The sequence below is a fragment of the Gavialis gangeticus genome, unplaced genomic scaffold (genome assembly GCF_001723915.1).
Source record: "Gavialis gangeticus isolate Ggan-Ray unplaced genomic scaffold, GavGan_comp1, whole genome shotgun sequence".
NCBI classification, from domain to species: domain Eukaryota; kingdom Metazoa; phylum Chordata; order Crocodylia; family Gavialidae; genus Gavialis; species Gavialis gangeticus.
The window spans coordinates 22,202,467-22,227,673 of NW_017729014.1; the positions used below are offsets into that span (position 1 = coordinate 22,202,467).

General features: G+C 41.7%; 1 protein-coding gene across 4 annotated transcripts in view; it reads right to left on the minus strand.

The window, feature by feature from the left end:
• Nucleotides 1–261: 261 nt before the first annotated feature.
• The window catches only part of HP1BP3 (heterochromatin protein 1 binding protein 3), a 26,503-nt gene continuing 1,557 nt past the window's right edge, over nt 262–25,207 (minus strand). The window contains exons 2-13 of one of the 4 annotated variants that reach the window (XM_019512004.1): nt 15,758–15,956; nt 15,223–15,304; nt 13,450–13,600; nt 11,716–11,875; nt 10,772–10,915; nt 9,780–9,860; nt 7,980–8,134; nt 7,129–7,219; nt 6,266–6,425; nt 3,611–3,722; nt 2,508–2,642; nt 262–1,460 (exon numbers count right to left, since the gene is read on the minus strand). In XM_019512004.1, the coding sequence (XP_019367549.1) occupies nt 1,175–1,460; nt 2,508–2,642; nt 3,611–3,722; nt 6,266–6,425; nt 7,129–7,219; nt 7,980–8,134; nt 9,780–9,860; nt 10,772–10,915; nt 11,716–11,875; nt 13,450–13,600; nt 15,223–15,304; nt 15,758–15,853 (1,653 nt within the window). In that variant the 5' untranslated portion in view covers nt 15,854–15,956 and the 3' untranslated portion in view covers nt 262–1,174. Of the gene's footprint in view, nt 1,461–2,507; nt 2,643–3,610; nt 3,723–6,265; nt 6,426–7,128; nt 7,220–7,979; nt 8,135–9,779; nt 9,861–10,771; nt 10,916–11,715; nt 11,876–13,449; nt 13,601–15,204; nt 15,305–15,757; nt 15,957–25,207 lie in introns of all 4 variants that reach the window. The other 3 variants (XM_019512003.1, XM_019512002.1, XM_019512001.1) reach the window with 3 other exon arrangements.

Below are 25,207 nucleotides of genomic sequence, written 5' to 3' on the forward strand. Positions count from 1 at the left end.
CTACTCAACACTGTGGCAAAAGGGGAATGGACTATCAGTTTCCCTAGGCCACTGTGGTCTTCAGAGAAACAAGAAAAAAAATGAGACTCAAATAACAGTTTGGCAAGACACCTGGGACTGGGAATAGTTAACTCTCATTTTAAAATGATTAGATTTCAAGTTAGAAGATATAAATCACCAATGCCATAACCTACCGTAATCCCATATGCTTTTTACTCACCTCGAGATGCTGTGAACGCAACAGAAAGAAGTCACATGATAGGCCTGGAATCTAACTGCATTTTATTTTAGCAAACTGCATGTTTTTCACTTAACATCTCTACATTAGCAACTGTGTAACTCCAGCTTTTCTTTAAAAAAGGGTAAACAAGAAGTGACAAAACTCAGGATCTTCATCTTTTAAAAACACATTTCAAAGTTGGATTCAAGAAGACTTTTATATATTTTGGTTTTTAGGTAACAGATGAGGGATGGAATCACTAACTCAAATCGCAACAACCCAGCTAACTGAAAGTTGCCCCTTCTGGGATCCCTTTGAAGTCAGAGGATCAGAACCTTTTGCATTCACCGTTTGCTGAAGACCTGACTTATCAAGGGGAACTTGCTGGTCTGAAGGAGCCGAACAGACATTCTCCTTTGCATATCATTACAATGGCCAAGCAGAGAAAAGCAGCTTGAGAAGTCAGTACGAGCGCTGTACACGTTTTGCTTCTCCACAGAAGCATTAGGAACCTTGGTATCACCATGCAGGAAATCTAAGGAGGAAGCTACTGCAGTTTTAACTTTTCACTACAGAGTTACATTTCTCCAATCATCCTGTTCCTGCCGTCTAAAGATATAAAAATCTTCTTTGAACAAGGTTTAAAAAAAGCCAAAAAAATAAAACCAAACAAACACCATAAAATGTACAGATTATACGGTCTAGAAAAGTCCTAAAAATTATTGCAGAAACTAAAGATGACTTGTTTTAGGGAAGGAGGCATGAGGCACAGCAACTATACCTAACTGAAATGCTTGGGTTGATTTGACTTAGTTTTCAGCTTTCCCCCATCACTCAAGAAAAAAAAAAATTTAAGAAAGGTTTAAGTGTCAGAACTAAAATACAAATGCACATTGACATTATAAAACAATATTATGGATCTGACCATGGGATTCCCTGACACATTGGAAAAGTTTACTTTTTTGCCCGGAGAGATTTCCTTATGGTAGATTTGCCCTTGGCGGGAGATTTCACTTCCTTTCTCCCACTTGCTGCTGGTTTCTTGGAAGAACTGCCACCAGAGGGTTTCTTGATGGCTGGGGCTGCTGGTCTGGCTTTCTTGGCAGGGATTTTGACCTTTGGTGGGGGCTTGGGTTTCCCCCGGCGGGCTGCAGGTACTTTCCTTGGCTTGGGCTTGGACTCTCTTCGTTTTACTGGAGGGGCTCTGCTCCGGGATTTTGGAGGGGGTCTCTTCTGCATCCTATCAGGAAGAAAGAGTAAGATTTTACCAAGGGCTACAAGATAACTCACACCCAGTGAGGTAGACTGCAGCATCCCCGATTTATTGTGGGTGTCCTAGCATGCAGCAATCAAGTTGTGAATTGATCAGTAAGACCCCAACTCCATCTGGTAAGTTCATACTCTGCAGAGTACCCACAGCATTATAGCCAGCAGCATTCATACTTCCATCTCCTCTGGCAGGCATGTAAATCCTACCAGCCTGTCAAAAGTGAGTCACACAACTCAAGTGTCCAAGAGCTCTGAGTGGGGCTTTGTTCCTAACGAAGACCATTCACATTAAATCCACCTTCAGAGCGAGAATGATTTTGGTTGGTGTGTTCCCCACTGTGTTAAAGCCAAGTTGTTTAATAAAACTCCTCAGCTTTTTCAAGGGACACCAGCAGTTTTGAGAGCACAGAAGATCACACGAGGAAGCTGAATGGAAAAGCTAATTACACTAAAAACGAAAATACAAAAATAATGTACAAAAATAGAATGAGTCCCTTTTCTTCTCTCTCAGTTCAAATGATGAAATTGTGGAAGTTACGATCACTGCTGTCAGACTATTTGCACAGCACCCACTAACTGGAGTTTGGACCCTGACAGGACCCAGAAGCTCCACATACGCAGCATGACCACCACACATGTATGCTCAATACTTGCAACATTCCTTGCTGTGCCAGCCTGAGGCTTCTACTGGGCAGTAATAGTTGATTGTAGATACATATTCCTTGCCCGAGACAGCTCTATAACATTTGAACTCTGGCCTCCAAAGATGAAGTGCTAGTGCAAGCTGCTGCAACCGTCTTTAGTGCAACGAGACTATCAGTTCTCAAACCGAGCACTGCTGCCTGAAGCCAAAGTAAACCCAGCCAACTCCATGAGCTCAGATCCTCCATTGTTCTCTTGCATCACAACAGGTTTTTTTGGAGCCTGCTGCTGAAGTGCCAGGTTTCTCCCCAAGCTCACGAATACAGGATGGTCAGACTTTTTAGCCTGAAGAATTTTATTTCCAACTTCTTCATACCTCTTTTTTGGAGGTGGCTCTTCCTCCTCAGACTCTTCCTCCTCCGATTCCTCCTCTTCCTCCGATTCCTCTTCCTCCTCCTCAGATTCATCAGATGCCTCCTCTTGATGCTTTTCTGGGAACAGCACACCTGGGCTACAAAGGCAGTCTTGTTAAAATTAGAGCCTTACTCACATAAAACCATACAAAGTGAATGTCAGATGGCTGAAAGGCAGCCGATCAGCAACCCTGACTTACCAGGGACACTTATCCAGTTTGCTATAGTAAAGCCTGTGCTGGTTTGAGCTCCACTGTTCTGCTGACTTTTATAAAAAAAACAAACAAACCAACAACAACCCAAAAGATAAAAACCACAGACACTGTGTGCTGCTATCTGAAGTAGAGAACACCAAGGGGCTGCCAGGATGGATCTAGCTGGAGAAAGTCCAACTGCCTGAAGGTCATTAGGAATGCTATAGCTACATCCAAGCTCTCCATCTCATGCTCTTATGATGGTTGCTTGCACCTTTCTTGTTACACAGAAGGGGATGACAAGTCCAAACTCTTAATGCTGTCAGGTACAAGCTGGAGCCACCAAGGGCTTGAAGAGGTACGAGATAATTTAGACGGGGAGACAAAGTTGTTGTGCTGCTCTGGCTCCTTGCTGTCTTTGTGCTCACTGAGGCTTGACTCAACATAGCCTACCTTCCAATCTTCCTCCAGCTATCTGGGTCTCGTCCTCTCCCTGAACACATTTAGTAGAGACCATCTCCTCCTACATCTGCAATAAGGACAGTGAAGTTGCTGGATCTACGGTATTTTTCATTATGATCACTCCTGTGCTGCCAGGAGGCAAGTATACAAAGTATCTCCTTATGCAGATTTACTTTAAATACTATATTGCTGGGCGCTACAGAAGATGCCAGAATACCCGAGAACATTAAGCCCTATATTTCCCTTGTTAGTAAAGCATTCTTTACGTTTGACCCTAGATTTGCTAGTGTCAGGATCTAGAGCGGTACACATTACACAGGGTTGCGGGTAATAGACCAAAGTGTAAAGGCTTGTGCCCCAATACAAATCTCCTGATGTAAACGAGTAACTGCTTTCAGATAGCTCTTTACCTGGGGTAGTAAGGGAAGCAAAGCTGGAAGGTGCCGCTGAAGCCCTTCCCAGAGATCTGCTCCATCCAGCCATTCTTTTCGCATTTCTGCAGGGTTCTCTTTAGTAGGTGCACTGTGAAAAGTGAAGAGACAGGTCAATACTTCACCCTATCAAATGCCTCAACTGTACTGCTCTATGCAATGCACCCTGAAATCCCAGGCAGAGGTGGGGGCAGAGTAACATTTTCTTATCTACAATTAGAGGGGTTGAAAAAGGGGGTTGACAGTCCACCTTCACTGCCTGCAACACTCAAGAGTGCATCTGCTTCTGTACAGGGCCTGGCTCGACAACTGCTTTAAGATGAGGTTTTACCAAGTCTTCAGAATTCCCCACATGTACTGTTTAGGCACATTCAAACGTTGGACCTAAACAGGTAAACAGGTGTTAGTGCAAGTCCTCCCAGAGAAGGAACCAAGTAAAGCTCCAGTTGGAAATATGAAGACCAGACAGCTCCACTATAAATGCTTTTGATATTCACACAGTTCTAGTTACACTGATCTTTCAGCCTGTTTCATTCAGACAGTATTTTTGCCTTAGCTGGCACATGGTATCTCACCCTCCCCTGTCCTGCCATGTCCCTAGGTGTGATCTTACACCCCCTCAAGACTGCCTTATTACAGTGAACTACCAGCACTTCAGAGCTCAGCTACCAGAGGTGAAGTATTCTTTTGCCCAGTTCTTCTTCCCGCGGTTTTTGTAGCGACAGAGCCCAATGAAAATGCACCACTAACAGGACCTCTCCTCACCAGCAGCAGGCAAAAGTATGTAGCTGGATAAACAGTGTGTCTTGAAACCTTTTTCTGTTTCAGTTGGGATGGACAGAAATTTGTCAGAAAGACGTGAGCTTTTCTATCCAGCACATTCAGAAAAGGCTCAGATGAGGAAGGGAAGAGAATGAAAACGGAATGTAGGAAACACTGGTTAAACTGTCATTTGAGCGTGTTTGGCATATTAAGTGGAAAGGTATTCACTGTGACAAGCTTCTTGCTAAAAGTCTCGCTTCAGCAATATCAGAGAAGTGACATTTCACAGTAACAAAATTATTTGGGATCAAGCTATCCTTTCAACAGCCTACAGGCCATTCCCACTGAATGCTTAATTTCAATGGCATTTGAAGAGCTTGCACGGTTAACTGAATGGATTGCCTGCATTAAACTCTTTATTTGTGCCAATGCTAGACTCTTTAAGAGTCCACACACTTATTTTTAAAAGCCACAGTTTTATAGCAGGGACAGCACAACAGCAGGCTATTTCTAATCTGGGTAAATGAAGATTAATAGTGGGGGGGGAAAAAAAAAAAGGGATGCAGCTGGCATTGCAAGTGCAAGGTACAAAATAAGAATGCATAGTTCTAGCCTGTTCTTAACATGTATACACCTGCCTGCTTTTCTCTCTCTCCAGATCCCTCTCTGGATTAGTTCAGAAGGGAAGCAAGATCATAATAGTTATTTTCAGCCAACAGGATGCAAGAGAGGATGGCAAGTAAGTGTTTATACAGGTCTCACAATAGTAAGGACTTTGCTAGCAATGATCAAGGTTCCCAGGCATTTGAGGTGGCTTGAATTATGTCTGCCTGTAACAGCTAAAGCTGAAATTTAGTGACCCTGAAGCTACATTATCTGGGAATTCTCTGCCCTTACCCATCAGACCAAGTGGGTCACAGGTCAAAATCTGGCATCAATCTCCACATCACAAACACACACAAATTATAGCTGACCTAAGCCCTTTCTGCCCCCACTGTTGGCTGAGAAGACAGAATTGTGTTCCCTTCTGAACAACACCCCTGCATCTAACAAATATGCTGACTCTGTTTTTCAAGAGGAAGATGAGTACAGTCTCCTATAAGCATTACAGCAGGACTGTCCAACTGGCAGTCTGCATCTCCTGCTCCCATGCAGTGTGGTAAAATGTGGAGGTCAGCACACCTGGGACCACCGGCACAGCTTGCATGGTGGTTGTAGGATCCCAGGGCAGGGGGCATCCCTGCAGCATGCGAACCATGTGGCATGCAGCCCCTAGCTACATCAAAGTTGGACTGCCCCACATTACAGGAAGCTACTAAGAATCATAAAACCACTGATCTATTTTAGTGGTGCTGCAACAACAATTTGAATGGTAACATGGACTGCAAAGAGAAATCACAAGAAGTGACCATGGGCAAAGCATATCTTGATTGTTTCCCTTCCTGAGTATAAAAGGAAATAAAACTGTAAAATGGTTAGGGCAGAGATTCAGTCAGATTGAGAAAGGAGCAAGACCCACACATACTAGTTAAGGTGGTACCTAGCTGCTTCTGGGGTTAGACTGCAACTCCTCTAAACTAAGAGGACATTTGGAACTGCATTTTTTTTTTTTGCACTGTAACTTCCTGAAAAATTCTGGGATATTTTTTGTCGTTCCTTCCAAGAGGTTCAGCACACTTATAGCAAGTGTATTAAGTGTACAATTCCCCTTCCCTGGAAGTGGACTTCAGAGGAAAAAGGTGACAAACAAGCTCATTACTGCTCAGTACTACCTGCCTGCAGTAAGTCACACAGTGCTGTTTTAAGACGGACTGTAGGGGATCTTGTAGGTCTTGGGATTCCCTATCAGAGTTATGTAGACTGGAATCTTACCCTGAAAGTTGGAGTTGGTCCCTGGGTGGTTTTCCAGGACATACTTCTTCAGAGCTGTAGTGGAGCAGGTCTTCGGTTCGTTCATGGCCGCAATAGCAGACAGGATGGCATCTTCCATCAGAGTTCCACCAAGCAGGGGCTTCTCCCCTGATTTCTTCAGCTATTTTCCAAGGAGGAAGAGAAAAGCATCAAGACAAAATTCTCCCAAACCAGGTCAGGACAAGACTCCTCTGCACCAGGTGGGTCGGAGCTCCTGTATTAGCACAGATACGTTTTACATTAAAACGTTGTATCAGGAATGCTACTCTCCCATGCAAGGAGATGACAAGGTCAAGGTCTTGCAACTCAACTGCCCAGAAAAGGGTTTCTCTCGGTTTTGTTGGTGACATTGACCCATCCCCAAAAATTACATCGCAACTACGTTCATTTTCAGCTCATAGTGATCTGAAGAGATTATCATTACCCCCCACTAACTAAACAGGAACCACTGAATTTGCTGTCCTTATGCTACTGCAATGGGCGGAGGCCCCATGCACATTTGGGACTTCTAGAAGTAGGATCTAAAGTTACCCCACCATCCTGCCCTATTGCTCTGGGGAGCTGGAGCACTGGTTACAGTCTACAGATCTCATCAATGACAGCCAGGTGCTCTGCTCCAGAAATGCAGGCCAACAGGGGGCCAAAAATCCTAATGTTCCATACTCTAAGAACTGCTGCATGTAAAAAAAAAAAATCACACTCGGCAGGCTACTAGGGACAAGTGTAGCCCAATAAAACCGGAGGGGAGGGAAGAAAAAAAAGAAGGGTTATGAACAGTATAAATGATAAGGGAAAGCCAAATAAGATGAACTCTGGCTTCTGACCTGGAATGTTCCAGAAGCTCCTTTGCCTGTGATCTGTTCTAACTGGCCCTTCTCTACTGCTCTCTGAAGAGCGTTCTTCAACAGCTGGGGTCTGAAAAAGATGGGCAATAACTTACTACCACAGGATGAAGACTTTGCAGAAGACACTTTACCAGGACTACGAGGAAGCATCTCTCTAAATTCAAATAAGTATTAAACTCTCCACAAGTGCTGACTACATGAAAGGAGTAAATACACGTTATCCAAACTCAAGTGGACATTTCCTGGATGAAACTGACAAGAGAAGAAAAGACAATTATGCTTGAAGTTTCAGTTTTAAAGCCAATTTGGAGGGAAGACAAAGGTGGGGGAATGAACTGTGCATAGCCTGTTGAGAGACTTGGGATGTGAATACAAAGCCCTTTCATTTGTGATGTTAAGCATACTCTGCTGGATTTGTGTGTAAATCAGCCACTTGGACAAACTAACTAGCAGGTTGTTTGTGTGTCCTTTAAATTAGGGGTGGAGGGGAAAGCATAACAAGGAGGGAGAGTAAGATACAAAGAAGAAATGATGAAATATTGATATCCTTAAAAATAAAGAGAATCTACTTGCTAAAGGAGATGAACTGAAGACGATGCTGACTTAAGTCTTTAGTGGTATCATGGGGGCTAGAAAGATATAGTATGCAGTAAAATCACAGGAAACACGTCATTCTCAAGCTTTTAGGAAATCATTACAATGTGGAGCACAAAAATATCACTTCTACCATTTCCAAGTCTTCACAAAAAACCCCAAAACACTCAGCCAAATTAAGCTAGTTTTTCAATACTGTTTTAGAGACGTTATAAATATGGACCCGTAGCACATACCTTATATCCACCTTGAGTTTGGGATAATACTGCGATACATATTTTTTTATCAGGCTGTAGGAAGCTTCCTTAGGCTCACAGAGGCGCGTAAAGGCCAGTGGAAGGATGTCTTCTAGCTTAACCTGCTGCTCTGGAGTGGATGCAGAGTTACTTCTCTGAAATATATTTAAAAACACATATGTACACACACAACATTTTACACCCAAATAGAGAACTTGAATGTTGCATTTTTTTAGTCAACCACATGTACATGGACAGAGGTGCTCTTGAACTATTACAGGCTCAGAAAACCAATGTCAAGGGTCACTGTCAATCGTGAATCCATTTGCCTATTTTCATTTATTGCAAGCCACTTTGAGCCCTTCTGGATAGGGTGGAATAATGTGAAATGCAGTAAAGTTTGGCAGGAATTTTTAAAGGATTTTATTGGATTTAGATACCAGGGCTTAGCATATGAACAGATGAACTAGTCTCTCCTGACAATTTGTGCTTTTAGTTACTTCTTCAAATCCTCCTGACGTCTGTCCTCTCCTTCCCTGTTGCTGTGTGAAAAAAAAATCACACAAATAGGTGAAAAACTGACTTTACATTGATGTAAACACACAAAGTAAGCACACTGAAAAGAAAGAGGTCTCACTATCCTGTGGCAGTTCTAGGAGCATTAGGTGTTACATACAACACCACCTCCCACCCAAATCCTAAACCCTGGAGTGCAATTTTTTGAGATAGCAGTCTTTTAAATCAAGCTATTACATTCCTTTCTGAATATCCCTTCTCCGGCACTTTCACGGAACTGGGAGGTGAACGATTAGAGTGGAAATCTCCCCAAAATACCTGGGTGAAGAATCTTTGGAATAAGTGCAGAAATGCATGGCATTTTACTGTGGGTCACTGACATTCTGCAGCAGATTTTAACAATTATTCAGATGTGGGGACTGCACATCCAGACAGAGTTCTAACAAAGCTAACCTGTTTTTTTGGTTTTAATGAGCCTGTTCGCAGCTGAAGCAGGCTGTCACCCTACAAGCAGAAAGCAGCCAAGGATGCGTACATTGATTTCCTGCAGCACTGTGAGAGGACACAATGCATTAGCAAGTTATCAGGTGCAACACCACAGCTTTATTTAAAATGAAAAGAAAGCCTTTGTATCCAACTTCCCTCTGTACAATCTATTGTGGCAATCTACTGCCAATACACAAGGCATTCTTAACCGTTCAAGGATCTCTGGTCTCCTTGGTAGCCAGTAGTTAAGTGCTTATGTCGATGTTCACTGTAATGCTCCGTTTTCAGTATGTGGATTCAAGTATTTGACATCAACAGATAGTCTAACAATGCAGACTGAATACCACTTGATTGGCAGTTGAAAAATAAATGTTTCATACTCCTAGCAACAGCAAGGAAGGATAGGAAAGCAATGACAGAACCATTCTTAGGAGACTCAAATGCAAGAATCCCACTGGATTCCTGGATACAGTACAATACACACATTTCATTTGTGGCACCCTTCAAGGACATAAGGCTCTGTATTCTGCCGTTTCATTACTGCTGGTGTAACGGGCCAGTCTAGCAGGCCTGGAGGCAGAAGTCCTCCTTTAAACCATGTAGCATATAAAAGAGAAGCAGCAGTAGCAATATACAAGGATCCCCATGTTGCCCTGGAGGGATCTATCATGGAGGCCAGAATCCAGTCTCCACTGGTCTTGAGGCCACACTGCATTTGGTAATATTTTGACTGTATGCTAGAAGGTACCCCAGTGTCTCCGAGACAACATTAATTATGAAAAAACTTATCCAGTTTACCTTTCTGTCTCTGGATTTTGGAACAGTTTTCCCTGCATTAGAAACAACCACAAAACTCCCAGAGGCTCCTTTTCCTTTCACCTAATTCAAAGAAGAATGTCCATTCAGTCCACAGTGAGAACATATATTAACTTTCAGTAGTGATCGAGTGAGAGAGACCACAGCATATCAAGTCAAACTTTTAGATTAGGTATTCATGCACTGGACTGCTATGCGAGAGACCAGGAGGGGAGTTGTCCGTCTTTTTCCACGGAGGACCGTGTACCAAGCCTCAGAGAAACAACCAACAGTCCTTTAAATAATAGGGATCCCTTCTGTAAGACCAGGGAACACTTTTTGCAGGCAACAAAGAATTATAACACCATACCCTGCCTACCCTAACCAGATGATCCCGTGATGCTGGCAATTTGATATCACCAACACAAACTGTGTTTTTAAGAAACATGACTAAAGCTGGTAAATTTCCTGGGAAAATATGAACTGCTGCAATACCATAAGCTACGTTTCACGATCAAGAAACAGACAATTGTCCACACCACTGAAACTTGGGGAATATGCGAGTCACAATGCCGAAATCCCATCCGCATTCAGCGAGCAGAGACGAAAGGAAGAATAACTTTCGTGAAGGATAGCAAGGTCAGCCCAGTGACATACTCTATTTTCTTGTGCACAACATACGCGCAGACAAAATATAAGATTATTTTTCAAAGGCTGAATGAAGAAACAAAGATGTTGCCTTGAAAATACTGGTAAATAGTGGTCACTGAGTGGCAGCTTCTGTTCTCGGTGCAATTCACGCAGTTTTATTTTCACATTCCTTGGCCAGGCAGAAACAGCTACTACTGTATTTCCTCACTTATACCATGCATCCCAAATTCCAGCAGCTGAAAGGGGTCAGTGCATGTTGCACACAATAAAATACATTAATTATTGGCCATTTTCTTGGGTTAGGTAGGAGTTTAACAATATGTGCTGTTTAAAGAGATACTTACCTGTCTGATGACTCCCCTCTCCAGCTCCCTTTTTAAAGCTTGCTTTAGAAGGTAACCTCTTCTCTCAAGCTCCAGGGAAGGGTACTTGTGAATGATGTATTTACGTATTGCAACCACTGATGCACCACTTTTTTGAAAGCATGCCTGAAACAGAACAGACAACTTAACAAAAACTACACTCACTGGAACTATCTTGCTATAGGGCTGGAAGATTAAAGAGTAAACTGATTGTACACATAGGTGCAGGTGACATGGCTCCATGAGCCAAATCTGGCCTGTGAACTGGAGGTTGAGAACCCTTATTAGAGCATTTCTTCTCTCTCTTCCTCCCCTGGATTTAGATGTACTGCTGTAGACTGCAGTGGCTAGAGAAGTAGAATCTTTTACAATCAAGGCCATTGCTCAGGCCCCCTGTGAAAGCAGTGTGCACTGAGCGAGTCCTAAAGGGGAAGGTTGGCAGTGTTACAAGTATGACATGGATCTCTGGTAATAGCCATAAGTAAAAATACAGCAGATCAAAGCCATTTCTGCATCTGTTTGTGGTATTTTCATCTATTTTAGAGCCAAGATGTTCTATCTTTGGGGGTACGAGGGGTGACAAAAAACTAACACATAGAAAACAGATGTGCCTATCAATATAAGTCAGGGAAACGCACTGAGCACAGCAGATTAGCTGCTGCCAGCACTCCACCAAATCGTGTCACTGCAACCATTTCTAGCAAGTTAATCACAGGGACAAAGTCTATAAAATAGAGAACGAAAGAATCCTTCTGCTACGTCACTGAATCATTTAACTTAATCAGTATAAGAAACACCGTTTTGCATATTTACTAGCCCCAAATGAAGTAGCTGGAAAGCTGTAATTGTGAATCCTAAGAATTCTGAGATTTATATAAAAGAGATTAATCTTGCCACAGAGACGGGGCAAGATGTCTTCTACTTGCCTTAATGGCCTCAGTTAAAATAGCATCCATCTTGGGGCGTGAGGAGGAAGCCATTTGTGTTTGCTTCTGCGCTCTGGCTAATTGGCTGGCAGAAAGGGTGGCCCATGCAGGAATGGTCTTCTTCACTTTTTTCTCCTTTTCTTTAGATGGATCCTTTTCGCTTAGGAAAGAAACAGTTATAAGCAAGACAAAACACTATGCATTAAACCCAACGAGCAGAGTAGCAAATGTGAAAAATAGTTGTAAAAGGTAGTCTTGGAAAGGACTAAAAGATGGAAAAGGGGGTTGTGTAGATAAAGCATTCAGGATTTGGGATCAGAATACCAAAGCTACACTGTGAGAGAAGGCTACTGCAGGTCAGCTTCTGAGATTATCCACACCCCTTTAAAGACCAGACCACTCTTCTGCAAAAGTATCAGAAGGTGCCTAAGATTAACATGGACAGAACAAACCAGAAATCTTCCCTTATCCATTCAACCAGAAGGGTGCCCATAGTACACAACATACATTTTACCTGTAATTTGAAACCACAGTTGCACTTGGAAAACCCTGGCAAAGTTAGGTAATGCAAACATAGCTGTATTGGCAAAACGGAGCTTTTACCAGCGCAGCACATTTTACTTGGTAAGCGTCGAACGCACTACGCTGCCAGAAGCAAAGTACACCTAGTGCTCTCAGTGTAAACCTGGTCCTTGAAGTGACAAGCACAGATAACAAGAAATATGATGTAGGAAGTGTCATACTCCAGCTGACAGCCTTACAGGAACTGGCAGAACACACCAGGCCTATCACAGTATACTTGCAGGGCAATTTAACTTCTGCAAGGACTCTGCAGGGAAGAGACAACAGTCCTAAGATGGCTTCTATAATCAAGTTTGATAAAGAGCATGTGAAAACACCCATTTGTTTGTCGGCCTAGGCAAAATGGAATGCAATGCAGAAAGGCTATTTCAAAGCAGGAAGACTATTTGTTGAGAAAACAGGAGTGGGGGTGCAGGAAACAGCTTGTAGGAGCCTCCTGATTCCACCGTTGGAGAATAACTTCTAGTGCAACAACCTACTAAGTTCCTTCCCAGGAGCATAAAACAAAGGCATCAACCATTATTAATGTATCCTATTCCACATAATTCCTGTGGCCAGACAGGGAAAAGAAGTGGCTAGCCAGTAAGTTCCCAGCCCTTGTGTGTTTTGGAATCACCTAAAAAAGCTGTGCCTTTTCAGATGCATAAGCGTGGTTCAGTGCCCCAAGAGCACAAATGATCTTCAATCTCTTTAGCATCTTTCTTTCCATAGATAGTTGTGGAGGCAGGAACCTTCCAAAAAAGAGATTCTCTTCAGTGGACAGGTGTGTACACATCCAATTAGCAAGGATATGCAGAACCTCTATAGGAGAATACGTTCACTGCATCTGCATGAACATCTTGGCTTCTAAAAAAAAAAAAAAAAATGCAGGCCACTTCCTGGGTGAAAAATTATCTACTATTGGATGAACCACAGGAATTTGTTCCAGCCTCAAAACTAGATCAAGAGTTATAACTTACTGTAGAACAGCAGCTGCATCTTGGCTACTATTCTTAGTCTGCACAGGAGGCAGGGCAGAGGGGGTGGAATTGAGACTCTTTAAAAAAAATTATTCAGACTCTTTCCTACAATCCCATCTTCAAAGGGGACCGGACCCCACTTCCTCTACGGCCATTCCCCAATTTCAAGCACTTCAAAGGCAAAAGGTCTTACTCCTTTTTGGCCTCTTCAGAAGACTTTGTTTCTCCCTTTCCCTCACTCTCAGGTTCTTTTGGCTGCTCCGTCTCACTGGATGTAGCAGGTGGAGTTTCATTCTCTTGTTCTTCTCCAGTAGAGGCTGATTCCTCAGAGCTGACCTCAGGATCTAAAGAAGATATTTGGAAATATACCAGATTAGTGTCTCAAAACTAAACATTACTCTTTCAAAAAGCATAAGAAGTTTAGGAAAAGTTTGGGGTGACTTATATCAGGCAGTGCCTGGTCTCTATATAAATCAATTCAAAATCATGCCTTTAAAATTTAGTATTTGTTCTTTTTCTAAAAGAACAGAAATATGTTTAGATCAGAAGTCAAGTGCCAGAGTGAACTTTAAACAGACATTATATACAGTTCTCATACTGAATTAATTCCCCCAGATTTCCCTTTTCCAGGTTGTGGAAATTACTGTCACATTGGTCATTCAACAGAGATATCCCAGAAGTCAGCATCATCTCTAGTTAGTGCCAAAATTAAATGAAGTAGAAAGGTATAGATTAAAGTATCTTCTGGCGTTCTCTGACATCTTTTAATTCTGAAACATATCAGTTAAATTTTAAACACAACGTTTAGGTACATAAACCCAAGTTTCTGAAAAAGCCAAGACCAATATAAATATCTATGAGGGGTTTCCATTTTAAAAATAGGTTTGACCAAAACCAACACATTTTTAAACACCACTGTTTCTACGCTAAGTATTACAATGTTTAAAAACATTAACATACTAGTTAACGTTCACCAGTCTAGTTTAGTCACAGCCTTAGTTTACAGATGTGTTGACAGATGTCTGTGTCTATGACAAAGGGATAAAAACCAATGTCAGAAATCAACATTCAAAAAAAATGAATGTATGAGTTTTTGCTGAGAGCATGCCTTATAGAAAGACCGCTCAAATGAAACTCCTGAGTATTAAAATATTTGAATTATCCATTAACTAAGTTGGATGGAGAGTACCTGACCTGCTGTACATACTAGGGCACACTCTCTTCCTTCTACTTTTACAGAGATCAGCCAGTTGTCCCAAAACTCTGCTGTGAGCATCTCTCATATGGAGGCTTTGTGTACTTGAAATTTCAACTCCAATACTGCATTAACAGCTTTTTTCTTTCCCCTCCATAAGAAAGAGAAAAGGTATCACTGAGATGAACTGCACCTGACAATGTCCAAATGTCAAACTAATAAACAGAATGTCTGATCGATCCCACTGATCTCCTCCATGTATGTTAATTCTGCATATAATTGCTAAACTGCATATTCCGCAATATATACTGAAAAAGCAGAAAAATAAACAGTTTAGGTTATTCAACACCCGCTTTCTCCATTCATTAATTCCACTTGTTGGCCTCAAGTGACCTTTCTCCCAGCTCTGAAAGCTCATACCTGTACTTTCCCTCTGAACCACTAACAATCATCTTAACAGAACATATCTATTAGTTATATGGTCACATGCTTGGTAATTCATTTAATTTTGGAGTTATTGCACTTTTTGAAGTTTATACAGGTTTTGTTCTGATGTGTGCAACTGAGGTGTGGTTTTAGACTGAGCATTATGGTGTCAAGATACAGCTTTTTCTGTACACTACAGAACTGGATCTGAGCATTAGTGATCATTTTAAACTTGTCAGTAATGCTAAAGTAGGAGCTACAAAATTGAAGTTTGTGCTTGCGTATACATTAGTAATTCAGTACACGGTTACTATCACTTCACTTTACCTGGTTTGGCCTCCTCACCTTCAGCAGGTTTGCTTTTGGGAGGAGTTTCCCGGGCAGAAGAATTCACAGCACGACGGATCGGCATGGTGTCTTCGACCTTCTACAAGAAAGAATAACATTAAAACAAGTATCAGAGAGAATGCAGATGAGTTTCTGAAATGGGCTTAAAGCAGAGAAGTAGAAGCTATGAGAAGAAGTATGCACCGAAAATCTTCTGGACAAAGTCTGATTCAATCAGCTTTTTAAACTGACAGGTAAAACCCAAACCAGGTTCTCTGAAGCACATTAAAAGACTATGCTTTTGCACCTTTTTATTTCAGTTTATGAGAAAAATTTCACTTCAACGTTGAAGTGAACACGAAGAGTGCTTGAGCAGTACAGCAAACAGAACATCTCAGGGAAAGCAGGGAGGGAAGGAAGCATGTCTACAGGGCTTTGTTAGACTCCCGACCAAGCTTCCTACAAGCAGGGAGGAAGAGTACAAAGTAACCTTCAGCAGGGCTGGAAGTCAATGACTGACGAGGGCCAGCTTGGAGAATGGGCCAGCCCGTACCTCACTTAACTTGTCCGCATGGATCAGTTGACCTCCCGTTAAGAGTGGAAGTGCCTTATGATGCACAGGTTCACCTTCAGACAGATCAGTTGCCATTTAAATTAATTTCTACCCCAAGTGCAGGTAACACTGTGGAGCCCCAGGTTTTAACCACAAGGATTTTTTCCTAATGGTTTCCACAGTGCAGTGAGGAGTCAACCTAAAGTACAGGAAAGAACTGGTGTGAAAATGAACAAACACAAAAACTTCTACATCTATGTACCTATTATACTAAAGCTAAAAGAGAGGATAAATGGTTGACAGCTTACAACTAACATGACAGAAGACCAATATTTAAGCTTACATACACGCTAAAACGTCTACACAAACTTGATCTCTGAAATTTAGCAAATGTGACAAAGCTGGAAGCTATGGCACCAGCCTGTTTAGTGAATGCACCTCATGAAGGAGCAGAGACAACATTGATTCCTTTGGAAAGGCAAACCCCACAATGCACTGTCCCCAAAATATTATCTAGCAAAAGGAAAAGCTTCAAGGTTACAGATGCCAGATTCACTTTAGGTGGAGACAAGGCTTGAAAGACGTTATCCACAATCTACTAGACAAAGATAAAACATCTCCACAGACAAATATACTAATAACCCGAGCAACACCCTTCTGAACCACTTCTCATGCAACTTAATGAAATAAGTCCTTGAAACAATTATAGTTATTGGGAAGAGCCACCAAAAATGTACAAGGCTTCCCACAACACATGATAAGTGAGAGGGAGTGTTGCTGCAAAGCTTTATCTATGAGCATCACAAACTTCCATCCAAGTTCAAGTTTCAAAACCTGAGGGCAGTTTCTCCCACTCCCTCCTCCATCCCTTCCTTGCTCACCTGCTCCACTCTTCCTTTCTCCTTCACCATCATTGTGGCAGACAGCAGCCACTACCACCAAGCCACCACCACAGTACCTGTCCACTCCCTCCCACACTGCTGGCAGCTCTGCTGCAAGGCAGCAAAATGCTTTCTTGGAAGACACCAACTGTCAAATGGATGACAGCAGGCAGCAGAAGGGCAGGGGTGTCATACACACCTTCGGCATGCTGCTGGCCAGCAACAGAAACCTCATTCAACTTGGCAGAAGTAGAGGAATGCTGCTAATGGAAAGGAAGGTTTCTGCTGCCGCACAACAGCTCTTGGGGTAACTGGAATTTGGCTGGTTTTAAGCCTCCGTAGTGCAGACATGGCAGACTACATTCTACCGTAACTCAATCAAGGGGAGGCAGAATTATAACTATCCATGGTGAACCAAGTAGGGGGGCATTTCAACAGAGGAAACTCTTTCCTAAACATGCCTTTGGCCAGTACTCTAGAAAACACAACTGCTTCTGATGGCTAAATTATGTTTTAGAAGTGGGTAAACTGAAGTCTTGTTTAGCACACCTAAATGGGATTTAAACATGCTTAATAAAAGGAGTCCAGAAAAGCACTGTCTTGGCACCAGGGGAAGTGAGTGAACCGAACTAGGCGTCTTTACGTACTGAGAATAAGGTTCACTGTATTCCAAACAAAGTCAAACAAAATTAACACAATCTTCTCATGTCAGTCTGTCCTCTGAAAATTTCAGAGCATGACTAAATCCTGAACTATGGCCAATGCTTTAATTTAATCTCCATCTGTGGCAAGAGATTTATCCCCTCCCAATGTAAGAAAGGTTTTAGTAGCTTTCATTACTATTCTTTAAGTTATCACTTACAAAATCTCAAGATATTTTGACTATTACTCATTTAACAAAGTTGAAAGAAAAAAAATCTTCATTTCATTAGCTCTACACCATCTTTTCTGCTTCCACCTCCAATCTTCCCCCAACATGGGCTTTATTTCTTTTGTTCTCCCTCCCTAGGCAGGCCCACACTGCAATCAAAGGTGTGACTACAGTTTGTGCAAGTGCACCCACAGCTAGCTTTGAACAGGCTGATTCAGCTAACAACAGGGTACCTGTGGAAGCCCAGAGCTCAGCACAGGCTGCAAAATCTGCTGGGGCCCTGGGTAAATATTCAGGCCACTAAGCTGTGCTGAGCTCTTTGGGGATAGACTCTTACACGTACTTGATAACTAGCTGCATAAGCTACAGTTAACACTTTGACTGGAGTGCTGACATACCCCATGTCCCCATTGCTGGACTGGAACGAAACTAAAGATGGCTCTACTTTTGGTTCACATGATATGTTAAGCCATCCAGCAGAAGGGTGGAGTGACACTAATACCAATCATCTATTTCATTTTATACTTTCACGTCCCATTACCTCTCAACGGGGCAAAATTCAGGGTTGGTAAAAGGAAGGGGCTGGACCCAATGATCTCACACTAGCGGCTATGAAATCTATGGAACAGGGATCTCACAATCTTTCCCTGACTTTAAAGCCCTCAGTCTTAAGATATAAGGTCATAACTATCTCAGGACCTCTGAAGACATCCGAGTTCAAAAGCAGCTGTGCTAAAATAAATCTCTCTTACCGCCAAGGGACCAGGATGAAGATTGAGCTCTACATCAAGAAAGAAAAACACAAAAACAAAACAAACTACCCAAGCTTGCGTATGAAATACAGAAATTGGTAGTATGGTCTAAATGAGCTAGACTAGGAACAGATGTTGCATTTGTCCCTGGACAAGCTGTGCTCGTGTTTTATCCTGGAACAAAAATATCCCAGGATTGGCATATACACATATCTCCCTTCTAATCAGGGTACAGCAAGTGGCTGAACAAACTGCCATTTTTCGACTTAAGAATGTAATCCTGGGATAGCCATTCAGATACAGTTTGTAATGTGCTGGGATAAAGTACTGGTACTTTTTATCCCATGAACCTTTTAAGGACCTATCCTAGGATAACAGATATGGATGTGCATTGTAGCTACTCAGGCCCATAGTGTATACAGACCCAATCTAAGACATGCAGTTAGTCATGCACCCTACATTATCCCAGGGTAGGTAGAAACATTTCTGTGCAATACTATGTAAAGAACAGACAGAACTGAGTGAAAAATCATTATCCAAAATGAATTTTACCTGGACACTAACTCCTGCATGGAGTACCAGGAAACTTGGCCAGAGGAACTTTCCTGCAGCCTCTCTCAATGTTCTAGTCATTAATTCTAACTGTGAAGAACAACTTGGGAGAAAAAAAAAACTTGCTTTTTATAGTGAGGAGAATATTAATACACCTATTAGGTTAGTTCAGATGTAGAAGAACTTTCACAACAGGAACAAATGACACAAAGGCTTTCAGAAAGGTCTCAGGGGCAATCCTGTTCAATAAGCGGTCAGTTTATGCTCTGAAGAAAATGTCCATGATTACTCATTTCATTATAATTTCCACTACCTGTCTGAATCCTATGACATGCTCAGTCTCACTGGTATCTTATGGCAATGTGTTCCAAAGGTTGTGAATGCGGTGCATAAACAAATCATTTACTTGCGTCTGTCTTAAACATCTTGTCTGTCAACATCATTGGGTGTCCCTTTGTTGTATATTATGAGAAGATATAATAATTTACTTCTGCATGCCAGTTGCTATTTTCTATATCCACCCTGCTATTAATCCATTTCTCTTTATGCTCATCTTATTGCTTTGTTCATTCAAAGTTCACTAAACTCTTACGGCTTCCGCTATAAAAAAAAAGAAAGGGAGAAGACATATGGAGACCATACCTTTCCTGCTAGACAATCACAGAAACCTGGGTGAACTGTAATCTTGACTCGGGGTGGGTGGGGGGAGCAGAAGGAATTACAGGAGGTCTTTAGGGAGACTGATCAATCTTGTAAGAGATCAATTTTCAATCCAAGTGTCACCTCTCAAAACTGATCTCTTTCAAGATGGGCAAGATGCCTGATGGAAGAGACAATGAAGATAAAGGCTGGCTATAAAAGACATTTTAGTGTTTTATAGTGTGCAAGACATCTACACAGACAAACCTCCCCCTTTACAAATATAAAACAGATCTGTGACTTTTTCTGCCTGCAGCCAAATACGTTTAAACTTACACCAGCAGTCAACTGTACCCCTGTACTCAAAATCCCATGAAGGACATCTGTTGTGAATCTGGACTTTGAGCATCTTGCCACAAGGTTGGAAAGAGACTTGAGTAGGGCAAAATTATAATCAAGATCTCTAACAGGGATATAGGGAGTCTCTGTGACTTGTTTGTTTAATAAACACACTGCCACTGGACACATGACAGTGCAATAACTTCTGAAAAACCTAGCTTGGATAGCAATACCAAACTCTTGCCCCGAGGCACATGACAACTGAAAACATCAAGGCTGGTTGGAGTAAAGCACCACTCGTGGGAAATTCTCCTCTGTACTTGCTGTGGAATCTGCTAACTTGGCTCACAGCTGTGCAACCAATAATGCCACTCAAGAGCTCTCTCAGCAGCACACAGCACTATGTGTAAAAGTTCTTTCAGCTCCGTTTAGAAGATGAAAGAAAAAAAGGAAAAAGAGAAAGCATCATTGTTAAATGAAAAATTACAAGACGACTCCATCCTCCCCTCCATAGCTTTTGTAATCCTCTCAGACAGTTTTTATTTGCCATTATAAAAATCTATTCGGGTTATAATAGACCTTATTTTAACCTCCCGGGCATCTACTCTAGTATCTTGTCCTGATCGTCCAGAAATTCTGCATCTTCTTTTTCTGAAAAGGTTATGTATGGTCCATCACTAATACAGAGTATTTCTACTAGTTACCCGACTGCTACCTGCAACTACTGTTGAACACACCCTGGAGTGGGGGAAAGCTGAAAACCTGTGATTAGTGTTGAACTGCAGTGGATGTCCCCATGACTTGCACTAAGGTCAACAGGGCTCTCCATGGAAACTGGAAAAAAAATAACTCAAGTTAAACTCCCGTGGACAAGTTTGCTGCTCCTCACAATTCCTCCTTGTACAGCCTGTAAAACATGTCTACCATTACACTTCTGCCCTGACTTCCGATTTCCCTCATTTTGAATTAGTAAAGAAAAGACTCATTTGCACACTTGTGATACAACGGAGTTCATAAGAAATGGTTTCCGTCTCATATCAGCTTGAGATGCAAGTATTCTGGTAACATGCAGAAATGACTAAGCTTAGGTGCTTTGAAAGGATTACTGTCATACTTTAATGCAAAGGTTTTTGGGAAAAGACATGAAATAAAAGTGAATTCCAGGTCCCCTGAAATTCTGTTGGCCTTAAGGTTTGACAGGTTATCCCAAACACTGAGAATTTACACCCCTTGAAGAGGAAATGCTTTATTAACCATTATGTCACAAACAAAGCAAAGCAAATAATTTATTATTTTGGGGGAAACACCAAATTTCAAGACTTCTCAGATACAAAGGCTGAGCTATACTGTGAACAAGTAGGTAATGGGGGGGCGCGAATATCAGGGGTGGAGGAGTAAAAAAGGAAGAGTATTGTTGTGAAAGAGTGCCCACTGACAGTGACCTAAAAAACAATGCCAGAAAGGAATAGAGAACTTGGTACGTTATAACTTTATACCTTTATGCGTTTGAGACTACTGTAGTGACAAACTAATGTTCTTATGTTGAAATATGAGAAGAAATAACGAGAAGAAAAATGACAGTATCTAACAAGTAATTCCAACATGGTGATCGTTAACGATGAAAAACTAGATAATCAAGATAACTTCTATTAAACCTTGATGTGCTTTAATCCACTTTTTACATCTAGAAAACATAACTTATGAGAAAGAGCAGAAAGAACTTGAGTCTGGAGACAAGAGGATGGTGTGGCGGGGAGAGAGAGGTATTTGATAATGGGCTTTGAATATACAAAGGGTGGTTATAAAGAGGATGGTGATAGACCAGTGGGGTTCCACTGCTGGCCCATGGGGCCACATCATCCAGCCCCTGGGGCTTCCCTAGTTTTTGGGATGTATAGTGAGCCCCGTGAGCTAGATGACACAGCTTTGCATTCAGAGTTGGGCTGGTGCATGAGGCTGGGTTGCAGCTGAATTGCACCTGCAGACCAAATGTGTGCCAGTCCCAAGCTGGATTCAATCCATGCACTGATTCTGCCTGCAGACTGGCCCTATGCCACTCACCTGGCTCACGGGGGCAAAGGGTTGAGCACCACAGTGGCAGATTATTCTGTTTGGCTGCAGGAGGCAGGTCTAAAATTGCAAGGAGGGAAATGTAGGCTGGATGTTAGGAAGAACTTCTTGCTATGAGGGTAGTTGAACACTGAAACAGATTACCTAGAGAGGGTGTGGAATCTCCACCCTAAGAAGTTAAGAGCAGAACAGACAAAATATTTGTTTAAATCATTTTAGTCAAGTATGATGTTGCCTCAAGCAGGAGACTGGACTAGGGCTGCTTACAGAGGTGAAAAAAACAAATCAAAATAGTGCTTTACTTTCAGCTCGGCATGCCCTTGCACCAAGTATGCCCAGAAGAGGCCTTACATTAGTCTGACTAGGTTCACCCAACATTTGTATAGATCATGTGCTTCAGCAGGGCTTTTGGGTGCTTTTATTTAATAGCCGATTGAATCAGAAACTGGGGAGTTGGGTCAAACTGATGTGCTTCCTCCTCTTGTAGAACGCTGTTTTTTCCACTTGTCAGCAGAGATGACTTAAGGTCCATTCCAGCCCTATTTTTCTTTCGTTATATCTTGTTGCTGAACAAAATTTCTTAAGAAAGCCAGAAGTGGAAGGCTGACAAACAAGAGTAAAAATCTGAGGTAAGCCCACAAGTTGCTTAAAACACAACTTGCTAAGTAGCAATTAATAAGTTAACTACCCTTTTCAAGATTTCTGTCCCTCTGAAATCTGCTATGTTCTTGTCCCAAAGAATATAATCACAAAACATAACCCTAGAAGATAGCATGTCTCACTGAAACCCATGATACCTCCGAAGCCACAGAATGATTTATTGTGTGACATCCTAGTACCAAGATATTTGACAGAAGAAGCAACTAAAACTTACTTTTGGGCTAACTGCCTCTCAAAGCCTGGACAGTTAGAGAGTTCAGGGTTCATTTCCGAATTTTGCTCAGTTTTCATTTTTGTTTGCAGCTCACCTTTTATTGGGGAAGTCTAAAGCATACCCTGTTGGCTCCATTAGAATTCTGCCCCGCTAGACTTAGGTCAGCTAAAGCAGCCTAATGATTTATAATGAAATAAAATTGTCATATTAAGAAGGGGGGGGGGGGGAAATCAAATTATTCACTGCATTTCCATCTTTACTTGATCTGTCAATAGAGAATGTACTAGGTAAACACGCAGTCAAGTCAGTATTTCACTCCTGTTTAACCGAGACTAAAGCACCACTTCACCATCGGCATGTCCATCACTGCCATTTTATAAAGCAACTTTTAAGCTAGTTTTGTCCTGATTAAGCAGCATTCACTGGTATTCATCATTGCTATACTGCCTAAGTTCCTTGGGAGGTACCCTAATTAAGCAGACTTTCCCATTAAGCACCTCCTAATTATGCTGCAAGACTGTATTTGTAACCCTCTTGTAGCTCACTCTCTCAGCAGTCTTTTTACAGTTGATCTGAATCCCATGCAACATAAGCCACCCTGATCCCATGCAACATAAACTACCCTGCTTCAATTTGAAAAGAACACCAGTTCAATATGAAGATCCAATAGCTCATACTCCATGAGGCTAGCGATGCTTTGGCTTGAGCAAAAATATAACTGCTCTGGTTGCCAAAGAACTTACCCCATAAGGAGCTGTCTGAAGAAAACTACAAGATTTATTTTTTTGGAGTGCACGGAAGGGAAGGGGGGCAGGGAAAGGGGTGTGTAGGGCAGAGGAGGGCATAAGATGATAATTTCAGATTTCACATGATATGTAGCATGCCCAAGTTAATGTTACAAATCTTAATAACAGACATTCATTTCGCTGCAGTATCCAGAATGTGGACCTTTGACTCCTAAAGGCATTACTGAACTGATGACTAAATTGTTAGCTATAGGAAAGCTTTACCCCAAGTATAAAAGGTTAAATGACACGGTTGTGCACAACCAATTCATGAAAACTAGATCAATACAAATTCTTAATGAAGACAAAGCAACTTAAGTTTTTGCTTCCACTGTGTTGCTAGAGGTCAACTCCACAGAGGTATGTAGGGTTAACTTTGATTGTGGCTTGCAAGAGAAGTAAAGCTACCCCTGCCTCTTCTCCACTCAGGAACCTCATCAGGAAAGATACCTCAGTGTAAAGACAGCCACGAAGTCCAGCTTCCCTTTCCTTCCACTCACCAATCTTTTGAACTGTAAAGCAGCAGTTCAGCATCAACAGACAGTTTCTAAGATAGACAGATACTCAATCACTCATCAGAATATAACCAAGGGTTATTCGTTACCTCCAGACTGAGCCAAAGTCAGGTACTGCAACACTTAAGTGTGGAGAGGATTAAAAAGTTACCTTAAGAACCACCAATAATTAAAAGATTTTCAAACATGGTTACAGCACTACCTACATTGTGCAGTTACAAGTAATGTTACAATCATGTCCAAAAACTGTGCTAAAGGATTGGCAGTTTCTGCTTGCATGACCATTTAAACATAATCCCTTCTCATGGGTAGAAAACCAGGAACGTGACAAGCTACATCAGACAACTGTTTTAATGAACACAGTTCATGGCCCAGGTTCCAAACTCTTGCTGTTCTGGAAGGCTTGGGTAGAATACAATATCCTGAGTTAAGGTTTGAGTTTAAGTTTCAAATTTAAGTTTTTCTGTAGGTCTAGGTGACAAGATTACAGATGTTCTAACAGATGATTCATCAGATTAGAAGTGTTAGGTATTATACAAACACTGAAATTAAGAAGTCATGCAAATGTTGATATGCTACTAAACTGAATCTGAATGGGGAGTAGGGGGATTATATCGCTAGCACTACGTAGCAGAGAAGGAAGTGTTTACAAGTAACACTGTATACCGCAGAGGAAAAACACAGCGTCTGCTGCTAAACAAAGGATTAAATAAACATTCCACCCCAATAGCAAACATCTGTCCTGGGATGCTTGAAAATGTGTAATGTGGGACAATGGATCCAGAATCAACAAAGAAGTGTCACTGGGAACATTTAACAAGGCTCAGCTAGTTAAAATCTAAACAGCTATGTTTACCTCTGTCAAGCCAATATAAACCCCTGCTGCTACCACTGATTCATATTTTTATTATCCTGTTTTACAAACTCAGACGTTATAAAACGTGTTTCTGTATTTACCACACAATCCACTCAATGGTCATATCAGAACCCCCCGACATAAAAGCAACATTTCATTTATCATACAATTTCTTCCATAAAAGGATGAGAAGACACTTCGAGTTACTTATAAAAACGATTTTTAAAACCTTGCAAAAACCTCCAAAAAAAATGCATCACATTTTTAATCAAAAGAGAAAGCCAGGTAAATAGGATAACTTCAAGACTAGAAACAA